Below are 12,069 nucleotides of genomic sequence, written 5' to 3' on the forward strand. Positions count from 1 at the left end.
CAGTTGCAGCAAACTTTGTTCATTACAAATTCTAGAAAACAGATTTTCCTGGAAAAAGCTCCAGAACCAAACATCTCTAGACCCCAGCAACTCTCGATATTGCATAATGTATCCAGTTTATTTATTTATTCATTATATCTTCATGTGTATATCTGCATGGATTATGGTGTGCTTGAAAGATTAAGTGTCCCGGAGCAGTACAAAATACTGAGTAGTCAATCAATTTTTTATTATAGTGACATTATGATGGCTTTGTGCAAGATAAATTAAGCATAAATTGAATCGTATTTTGAGCAGCGCAAATATTTAAAACCAAATCCATGTTTTAACTGGGGCTGAGGGTTATTTCAACAAGCAGGAACACTCAGAAAGATAACCTTTAAAATGGAGTTATAAAATAGCGATATCATTGGTTAATGTGGTCTCGAGGCATCCACGGAAACTAATGTCAAAACAAGTTGGACTTGATGTTCAAAATACACCGATTTTTAAATGGCTGACTGGGTGATCCAGGTCCTTGAGAGACCTCACGGTGTCCATCACATGCAGTACATATGAGAGCCTAAATCCATGCGTCGTTAATTGAACAGAATTTCCTCTCAGTAACGCACTGTCTGGAATCCAGCGGTTAGCAAATGAAGGGCTGATGGGAGACTAATAAATGACTAGCAGCTGCACATGATGTCAGTAATGAACACAGAGAGATAGGAGGAAAGATGAGAGGAAAAAAAGGGGAAGTAAAAAGAGAGACAGGGAAGACAATGGATGCTTATTGTAGATAACCTGGGAAACAATTGATTGAGGCTGTAAAGGAAAGTTGTATACAAATAATGGAAGACTTAAAGAATTAACAACACTTATGATCACATGACACCATGCCATCTCTCTCATAGTTGACTACTGGTGAATATTATGTACAATTGTGCACTAGTGTCTGTACTTTCTGTGACAAATTACCCAGAAGGTACACAAAGATCAGATTTTTTTGTCTGTGCATCTGCCAATACTACCGCAATGTAAATACAAGGCAATGAGGGCACACCTTTATTTTTCTGAAATGCAAAGCCTCCTCGGGACACATAAAGTTTTTAGGAGACAAAGGACTAGTGCCAGGATAGGAGTTGACTCAAAAGAAAAAAAGATAAATGAAAAAAAGACACAGAGGAGAATAAATGAAAACAAAGCTAAAGAAAAAGAAAAGATGGAGCAATGATTAAATATTCAGAAAGATGTAGAGGTGTGGGAGAAGCCTAACCTTAACCCCAGGGAGGGAAATGAACAAAGGATGAAACTTTTTAATGTTTAAGAAATCAAAATCAAAAAAGATGTACAGGGTTGAAGACAATTAACTATGGTTAGAAGTGGTGTATTGTAGTATGATATCATCCAACAGTGACTGTAACATTATTTTCTCTTCTATTAAAACTTTTCTTTTGCACAGTGTGCACCTCTGTGTGTGTGTGTTTCTATATTTGTACCTGTTGTTTAACTTCTCTCATGTTTACCTCTTGCGGGTTTTGTCGCATTTATTCTCCTCTGCTTTGACTATTCATGTGTGACAGCTGAATCAGGGGAAACATCACTGCTGTAATGCTCAGTTGCTTCTGCCTCTGTCTTGGGTTTAGTTCTGTAGCAGACCCACTAAGCTGCCGGGACAGGATATATAGGATGTAGGATGTAGGATATAGGAGATACACACACACAATGTTTGGCTCCAGGGTCTGCTTTGTATTAAAGGGGAAATCTTTGGTGGGCAAGTCGATGTGTCAACTTGAGTTGAAACAGAATCAAAAGTTCTGCTTCCTCACAATTGTGTGCAATACACACACTGTCAAGTATCAAAGGGTGAGCAGATTAAATATGTACTGTGTGTTTTTCTCACCTGCCTCAAGAAAAAAGCATGCTGATTTGTGCTGGTGTGCCCCCACTGTGTATTTCATTCAGCAGGTACTATATATCAGGAGTTTTCAAACTGTTTTCAGCCTGTGTTTAATCACTTGCTCTGGGGACCCAGGCTCATTAACAAGCAGGTGGAGGGAGACCCATAAGCCGAGCTCGTGTCAACCTTAAGTCTGAGAAACCAGGTTGTGTACGTCTTTGTCCTTCTGCCAAAGCAACAGCGTGATTCATCATTACCTAGCTAGCAGAGTAATACCATGTGCTGTCAAGTGACAAGTGTGGAACTTTGGCTGCGGTCCAGTGTACATCACTGTGGATCCTATTAAACTGTCCTGTGAACATCGCAGTACACCGCTGGCAGCAGGGACAGCTGTGTACACACATCTGACATGTGACCTAGCTCTCTGCACAAATAACTAAACATCTGAATAATGGGTTTAACCTGTTTGCTTACAGTGCACCAGTGAGCAATCGGGGAAAAATGTTGGCCACATTTCCTCCATCATGACAATTTTATGTTGCAAAAAGGAAAATATCATCCGGGTCGGGGATATAAAAAATATGCCGGAAAAGCGTTAAAAAAGTGTTTTAAAAAAAAGGACTTGATTTTACTTTACACCTGTGCACTTTAGATGTTTTAAATTGTCTGCTCACCAGGATGCATTTAATATAAACAGTCTGGGAAGTAACATCTGTTGTAGATTATATATGTACTAAAGGAATGTATATTGAGATATATGTTTTCACCTACTCCACCTATTTGCATGTGTCAGTGTTGGATGTTTACCAGCAAAGTGCCAAAATCAGTCACGCACTCATTGCATTCTCACTCAAAAAAATGTTATTTTAATCTGAGTTTGATTGTGTTTCAAAAAAGTTCTCCTGTGTGTGAACTGACATGCAGCTGCACTTTCCATGTCACTGGCATTTTTTACCACTGGTGTTTTCTGTCAAAAATGTCTCAAGTTAAACTAAAAACATTTGACAGCCCTTGTACTGAATACCCCCTCTGCATGTCAGTTTTTATCTCATGTCTTTTTCCACCTATTTTTCAACATTATGATCTGAGCCACCCACTTTCTATTGCACCTCTAGGTTAGGTCTGCGTGTGTATTCGCATGAATGAGTGTTCGCCCTAGGCTTCACTCACCTGAGTTCTCGTCTACCCTCTCTTCCACAGTGTGGTCCTTCTGATGGACCCACTCGCTGTTGCATTTGAAGTAAATCTGCGTGGCGGGAGTAGCTTTGCAGTACAGATTGACAGGCTTATTCTTGACAATGTAGCCTTCCTCGGGTTCGAACAGGAAGTGAGGTAAGGGCTCCGGCGGGTCGGAGGGGAAGGTCTCCGGGAGCTCGCTCAAACTCAAGAAGTCATCATCGTCTCTCACTGTGGGAGGAAAAAAAGGAGAAGGTTAGAATTATGACTTCTACTTCTCAGTGGAAAATATTTCTCATTCTTTCCTGCTCAATCAGTCTTTGTTTCATGGACTCACTTTGAGGGCTAACAGGGTACAAATTTGGTTCACGGAAAACGTGCTGCATCTTTTCAATCATTCATTCTTGTTCTTCGATTCACACCAGTGAGCAGCATTGTCTGACACTTTCCCCTGAACTGAGTGTGTACTAGACGGTGCCATTTTTATCTGATCACTAATAATTGCCGTGTCACAAGCCAATGACCTGAACAGAGAACAATTTTCTTCTATAGAGCCATAAAATGCACCTTTACTCAGCACCTGATTGTGGTGTTCATTTGTGAAAACCATCAGTTCTTTAAAAAAAAAAAAAAAAAAAAAACCCAAGGCCCTGATTTTTATATATGCATTGAGTTTAATGGAGAAAAATTGACAACAACTGACAACAAATTGACAGAGAGCGCAAAAGAGAAGGGGAGCTATGAGGAGGGTCTGATTGCCTGAATATCGACAACCTAACAAACATATTCAGTTTTGGTCTGCCGTCTTGCAGGCTGAGCAGTTCCATGGTCAAATCTGTCTCATGGCTGTTGTCAAGATGTCGGTTATAAAGTATAGTGAGCTTATTAAAATATGATCGGAGTAGTATTTTACATGTGGTGACTAAGACTGAACTCTGCTGAAGTACTTATTACCTGCACCATGCAACTAACTGCGGCACCATACTTTTCTTTTTTCCATTGCACATTGAGGCCATCTTGTTTGAATAAACTTTTTTTTGGAAATGTCAATGGAAAAACCAACCACGGATTTTGTGCTTACATTCGTCGTTTCTGTCAATTTATCCTCACACTGTGAGCATAAAAGTCACAGCTTCAGGCCATGCAGAAGTGTAGGTTTAAATGTGTAGTAATTTGTAGAAATGCAGTGTCTGCCCAGCTTTAATCACCAACAAAATTCTGACCACCAATAGCTTCCTCTATCCAGATCCACGACAGTATCGAGACACTTTTGTTATTGCAATATCATGAAATTGATGATGCAAATAAAGGTTAAATTATTATTTGACACAAGCTATTTTCTCTTCCTGTTATAAGCTTTAGGGACATTAAATAAAACTGACAGACAGACTGGAGGAAATCACTGAAAAGTGCAGCCAACCCTGAGGGCACTGGCAACTTTATCCTCCATCATCCTCCATCTCTTTCCTCTCCACTGTCTTTTCAGTTTGTCCAAACTTCATGCCCACCCGTGGCCTCAATCAAAGGGACACCAGGAATGTTTTGTCGCCAGGTTGCCAAGGTCACCAAAACACAGAGGATTACAAGAGCAGGTGGGAGGGACAGGAAGAGGCCTTTCTTTCTTTCTTTCTTGCTCTCCCATAGACACACATGTACATGTATTAAAAGTTCTCACTCACACACATACACACAGAGAAAAGTGCACTTCTAACTTGTAATTTCCCTCCACTCCATCATCATCCAGTTTCGTTAAAGCTGTCTAGACCTTTTTCTTTCTGTGTGTGTTGGGCTTCTGTGTGTGATTGCCTCACCTGATGAGTCTGTGAGTCATGGGAAAATTTTAACACACAGAACCTTTTTGACACACAGCTTCAAGGTTCAGCCTCTTTTTTCAACTCTAATGTGCAATGTGCTGCAGTCACACATAGACAGTCCTGCGAAAACAATCACACAGTATACAAAAAAAGCTACACACACGCCTGTGCACCCACGTACACAATATTCCATTCCTTCTACCCTAACTGTGTGTGTAGTTGCAGTACTTATCTTGGAGAATAGCAGGGTACTGTGGGCTAGGAGCTAAAAGCAGCTTAGGTAGAACAACAAGACACAAATAGGGGAAAAATGAGTAGGCAGCGTCCCCACTTTGATGTCACAAAGCTGACATTTCCTCTCTTAGTTTTGTAATTAGTTCTCTGAGAGTATGAAAATTGGTAGACATTTTCACTGCATAATTTCATTATCTGTAGGAAATTTTCTCTCACTCCTGGTTATTTATCCAGTGTCATGTTCACCCATTCCTCTGTCAGTCTCACTTCTCGCTACCTCCTCTTTCACTCTTTCCACATTTCTTGTGACTTGATGTTTCTCCACCGCTCTGCTTTACACCCCTCCGCCCCTCCCGCTTTCCACTTTGCCCCCAACACCCATTCTCACCCTCATCTGTCATTCAGAGCTGGGGGGGTTCATTGCTCTGGAGCGACAGCTATAAATTATTGATTGGCACAAGAAACATGATAGCTGGAGAAAGGGGTGGGTGAAATGGAGAAAAAGAGGGGAGGCAGAGAGAAATTTTCTTTTTCTTTGTCTCAAAAATGCCAACCATTTCCTTTCTCTTCCGCTCCTCCCTTGCTTGCTCTGGTCCTCTTCCTCTCACCACCTCACATTTTTCCTCTTCCCATCGGTTTTCTCTTTCCTTCCTGTCGTGGTTCGATTTACGGTATGTAGTAAATATGTACCAGGGGCAAAAACCACATTTATTCCCTCACTCACGCCTGTAGGCCTACCCACTTCAGAAAACCTACAAACCCAACCGATAAAAATATGTAAATGTGTTAAGAATGATGTCATCAGAAGGGACCAATCACATTCAAGTGTCACTGACAATGTGAACTGATCCATCATATGGATAGTGAAATTGATGGATCAATGGCAGAGGGATAAGAAGGAGGGAGGCAGATTGAGGGAGGGAAAACTAATGACATTGGATTCTATTATTAACACTGGTGGACCATGGTATGAAGTGACCCCTATACTACACTATAAATACTACCTTTACTATTAACATAGACTACTCATAGGTGTAGACTTGTGGACAGTAGGAACATGTCCCTACCAATGTCAAAACACTCTGTCGTTTAAACTGCTCAGTGTTAGGTCTAAACAGAGCTGCCAAGTTTGTGCGTTTTCAGTAGTGCTTTGATGCAGAGTGAAAGGGCAAGATATGGAGGATAACTGATAAATCATTGATATACATAGATATACATATCTATCATGTATCTATTTACCAAGCAGCCTGTGAAGCTAATTAACAGCAATACTGATAGCTAACACTGTGACATCTCTAGAGACATTGCTAGTATTTTCAAGGGTCTGAGGCTGAGGAATTCAGAGGTACGCAGCCATGTCTGCAGCCTAAAGCAAGTCAAACTGAGCCATATAGGGTCAAAATGCCTCATGGGTCGGTGTGTGTGTGTGTGTGTGTATGTTAGGGTCTTGTGTTCTCGGTAAGTGGTCTGTGATGTGTATCAGTGCAGTACCCGTGGAAATCATGAGATCATACTTCTTAATGTCTTATCTGTTAGTTAGAATCAGCAGCAGCTGCAAAAACATATGCATACTGACAAACAGGCACTCTCACTCACACACACACACACACACACACACCCACCCCATAAATAGACACACAAACATATTCACAAAACTGGTACCCCCTTACCCCAATCCTCTACCACAGCCACTATCGACAACACATACACACACACACACACGCATGGGCAACTGAGCAAACAAAGCTGGAATGATCCCTATCTATAGCAGACACGTTTGCTGCCAAAATACACAAGTCACACATAGACATACACAGACAAAAATAAAATACACACACCCACACAAACACAAAGGCGCAAAAACATTTGTGGACACTAGAAGAAAAAACACATGGGCTCACATATTTCTTGTTTTTCTTGCAATCTCTCTTCCTCTCTGAGCCTCTCTTTCTGTCTCACAAACACACTCACATACACATTGTTTCACAAACACAGGAAAATACAAATACCCATTCTCTGCGCTCATATCACCCAGAGCTCCTGCCCACAGAGTTCTTGCCTACAATCATCCCACAAAACACATACAGACGCAACACACACACACACACACACACACACCTTTACTGTTCATTTTATCAACTGAAAAGCCCTATTTGAATCTTGAAAAGGCTTAGGAAGGTAATTCAGGGAGTTTAGGGAGATAAAGAGAGAGATGGAAACTGAGGGATGATAGGACTGCAGAGAGCTAGTGTATCATTGCTCTGGAATTAGATATATGACGCTGCCCATTTCCCAAACTTGTACAGAAACACACACACAAATGTATGGGCACAGAAAAACATGCAAACAGGAGACACAGAAGCACGAAAGCAAACCTCCAAGAACATTTTTTCATTTGCCAACATACATACACTTGCGTAGACACGCATACATGCAGCACACATACTGTACTAGGAGCATACACACCAGCATGCAGACAATCTATATGTATGTGGTGGAAATGAAATAATCTTATCAGCTGTGCACCTATAGAGCAACACTTAAGTGTTTCTACCACTCCATGAATACTATGAACTGCCTGCTCTCAGTCTCTCTCCCTTCCTCTCAGTCTCTTGCTGACATTACTGTTTTAGGAAAATAACAAATGCATTTTAATACCCTCTCTCTTTTCAAACATTTGTCATAACCTCCCATTAGGGATTCAGTGTTCAACTTTCTTTAAGTGTTTACTCATCCAGTATTTAATTATTCATGTTTTGAAACAATAACTATACATGGGGGTAAGAATTTCTTTACCCAGTTTTTATATTTTCAAGCAAAATATACCTGTAGACCATGGTTGTTGAGCAGTGTTAGACCATTTTCATTTATAAAGCATATTATTGTTTGCAATATTTTGTATGCTGTCGTACTGCTACCGATGCCCTTTTTTGTGGGGAATGAACATTTATTGAGAAATTCTATTTGATAAAAGACAACATTTCAGGCTTTTATTCATAGTTCTCTCAGCAGCATATGCTACTGTGTCTGTTTTACTGAAGTAATTTTTTTGTTGTGAGCACAAAAGAACAAATCAAATCACTATTTGGAACAACTTTCATTCACAGTAAGTTGTTGAGGGTACTCAGGAATTGCTTACCAATGAGCACATATCAGAAAAAAATATTAGTTCAAGTAATCACACATTTTGATCTTCCCATCTTTCCTCCTTTCTTTCATGTATTTCAGTTTTTGCTTTTTTTTTCTCTCTCCCCTATTCAAAGTTGTGTTCAGGTGATAAGTGGTTCAGATGAGAGTGATAAAACAAGGACCAGCAAAGTCATGCTGGTTGATGAAAGACATGATAAACATATGGTGCTGTTACGCAGGTGTGAGTGTGGGGAGGTGTACGTGTCTCAGTCAAATCTATTTATAAAGAAGATATTGACAGTGGGTAAAGTCAGGTAAGCAACTTAACATAGCATGCCGGGGGGATTATACACCATGTCCTGGAGTGTCAGATCCCTTTTGAAACAAGACATGAGGCATCCACACATCATCTGCATCCATTAGAAACTTAATCAGGGTCTTATTCACAATTGGCACTTTGATAAAAGCCACATTATTCAAGACACAAGTAGACATGCAAAGTGAGAGAACTTAATCACTCTATTACCTCCAAAGGGATCAATTACATTTACATATATTTGAATTGAAACTTTGGGAAAACACCATAGAATTGTCAAACCTATACAGCTTAATGCAAACATATACAACAGCCTTGCAGTGACTCATATCCTTATGAACAGTATCATGTTCATTATTTATCTATTTGTGAAATGTGCTATTGACTACAGATTCCTTGGGGTTTTTAGAGTAGATTGAATCAAATACAAATGAACATCTGCATTATTTTACATGGGAAAGGGGTTCCTCTAAGATTGGGCCAACCATGACTGCTTGATGACAGAAATAACCCCAGGAAGATATAATATAGCATGCACAGCACACTCCTTGTCATAGCCAATTATATATCCACCAGGGCTATACTTGGCAATTCATAATAGCAGAAAGTACTTTGAAAGCTAGAGTGAGTATCTCGATATGGGAGCAGACAGTGACAGCTGGTTGGCGTCCTCAGGCTTTCATTGTGTGTGACATGTAAGGCCCCAACTAAAGCCTGGAACTAGATTTACGGGCCCTGCCTGCAGAGGGGTGTAAGGCCACAGCTGGCCTCGTTTACGAAAGACATTAAAAAAGAACAAGTCTTGGCGGCCTAGCGATCCAGACAACACTGTAACCAAGCCTGTGCAGAGAAGCAGCAAAATTTTTTATTAAACAATCACGTAATATATCCTTCCTTCTTTTCTGATGTCCTTTTTTTTCTCCTTAAGTCAGATTTTCATTTGATTCTTACAACCCTGTTTAGCTGCAGGGACATAAGAATTCATATATATAAAGCAACAAATAATATTATAACAACGTTCTGATATTCTCTCTGTATGTGAGAATATCTGTATGTGCTTCAGAGTCATCAGTGCTTGTTAGCAATAATTCTCAATAATGATAGTAGAGCCACACATACTTAAAATACGAGGCTACAAAGTCTGCATGAAGGCACACACATATGTGACATACATATTTTATCTATTACCAAATTATAATTCTGAAAACTGCATTGCTTCTAGTTATAAGGTCAGAGTGCAACCAAAAGTGCATATTAGTCTGCGTGTTTGCGTCTAGGAGAAGGGTTGTCAATGTACTTGCATTTTTAAACAGGCATACTGTAAGTCTATGAAATGGTACATATTTATGGATTTGTGTGTGCATGTTAATTTATGCACATGTGTTGTGCATCTCATTGCCTCTACAGTTTTATGTTATTATATTCTTTACATCTGAATATGTGTGAATATACAGTAGATGAGCATTTAATGTTCTATAGCAGCATTCCACACAGAGGTCAGCATGACTATACAATAGCATCAGTCAATAGCTACTGCAATCATTTACCAATCTGTGTGTGTGCATGCATGCATGCATGTGTGTTTCCAGGAGTAGGTAAAGGCCTCTTTAGTCATACCATTTTTATGGCTGATTTATACACTACGTTATATTTTTGTTTTTAGTAGTAAATATCTTAAAAATTAGTGGATCGATTACAATGAAATTATGTATATACAGTCCTGTCCCCCTGATGATCCCTTGACTTTTCCCAAACAAGCAGTCTTTTCTACAAACTCCAATTAAGCATACTAATGACATGCCAGAAAATTCAGACAACAAAAACATCAGTGTGTTTAGGAGTTTCTGCAACACTCCAACGGACTGAAAAAAATCAACAGAAAAGATTTTGCTCAAAAGCTAATTGAACTTACTGGAATGATTTGAATCTCACCCTTTTGTATTATGAGGTGACAAAGTTCAAGATGAAAGAAGAGTTATTAAAAAGATAAATACGAAGGAAGGAATAAAAAGAAATGTATTTATCGTAAAGGAAACAGAAAGAAAATGTTTCTTCGCTGAGCTTGTCTGGAGGCATAAGCACAATCATGGGGCGCTGCTTGGTTGAGAGTCACATTAAGACACTCACAGTTGGACATACATCACACATATATACAATTGGGCACAGTCACATTTTAAGCAAGGACACATACAGTACATGAGCAGCTGATGAGTGGGTGTTTGCAGGTAGGCAGTGTGAGAGCACTCAGTAGCTATTTTTTTTATGGCTGTCCCTGCCAGGCATTGCACGCACGCACGCGCACGCACACACACACACACATGCACACATACTCACAGATACTTCACAGAACTGTATGTGAATCTATGCTGGTCCTGAATGACAACTTCTGCACATGCTGTTAGTTCCTGCATCATTGTACAGCTTCACTCTACCCTGTATGTATGTGATTTTCTCAGCTATTTCTTCCTCACTCAAGATTTTGGAAAGAAGTCTGCTTCTGGGATCAGAAGGAGAGAGAGACAGAGAGAGGGGAGAGGTATACACTATAGCAGTATAGTGTATATATGAGAACTATATGAAGAACTGGGGAGTGAATATGCCTCATTTGTCCTGGAATGGCTCTTAAGCCAGCACTTATCTCCAGTTTCTGTGGTGCAAGTCAGCTTAGGTGTACGGAAACACCTCACTGGACAGCACAGGATGATCCACAGCAGGGGTTTATATCCGATTCTGCTCTTTCAAGGTTGAGTATCTAGCAATGAGGCTTTGGTTACACTTTTTCGTATGCGACTTTCATATGGCTCAGTACATGGGTCGAACCCTAAATGCCACACTATCATCCACTGTGATCATCTGTTTCAGTCCCTGGTTGCACTGTGGGTTTTAATTCCACTTCCTCCTACTGAACTAGGTCACCGGTGAGAGAACCAGTAATGGCAGGCCATTTGGGGCAAGACTCTTGTGTCCCATCTTTCAGTTCCCTCTCGCTCTCTTTCTTCAGTATCTACACTAGGTAAAACCAGACTACATCAGACACAAGAAATGTGTCATGTTGAAATCACAAAATCCACAACTACATCTCGTCACCTTGCCCAAACAAATTCACAATCGCATCACATGTGTAATTCGCAAAACTGTTTAATCACAGGGTCCATCTGAAACTGAATAAGTAATATTATATTAACACCATAATGAGAAAGAAATGCATTCAGGCAGGAGAAAAACAGATAAGAAAACAAGGATGGACAGACATAGAAAAAAATAATAATTATAGTCATTTCATAATCATGAAGTCTCATTCTGTATTACACACACAAATGTACGCACACCACACACATCCACATTCAGATGGAATATCTCATTCATATGCATAGTCTTATGTAAGCTTGTGGGGGTACAAACTTGAGCAAGTTGCTGTGTAATGTTATCTTCCAGATGGATTCTGTCTCCCTTATCCCAGGCCTGAGGGAAAAGCAAAGCTTCGCTTTCATTCATGTTCTACTATCACAGCTCAGTATCGC

At 40.0% G+C, this 12,069-nt stretch overlaps 1 protein-coding gene across 2 annotated transcripts in view; it reads right to left on the minus strand.

Annotated features, from left to right (window-relative positions):
* Positions 1 to 12,069, minus strand: part of unc5ca (unc-5 netrin receptor Ca) — a 180,027-nt gene that overhangs the window by 88,048 nt on the left and 79,910 nt on the right. For both annotated transcript variants that reach the window (XM_018668848.2, XM_018668847.2), the window contains exon 2: positions 3,050 to 3,286. In XM_018668848.2, the coding sequence (XP_018524364.1) occupies positions 3,050 to 3,286 (237 nt within the window). The remainder of the gene's footprint in view (positions 1 to 3,049; positions 3,287 to 12,069) is intronic.

The sequence above is a fragment of the Lates calcarifer genome, linkage group LG13 (assembly GCF_001640805.2).
Source record: "Lates calcarifer isolate ASB-BC8 linkage group LG13, TLL_Latcal_v3, whole genome shotgun sequence".
NCBI classification, from domain to species: domain Eukaryota; kingdom Metazoa; phylum Chordata; class Actinopteri; family Centropomidae; genus Lates; species Lates calcarifer.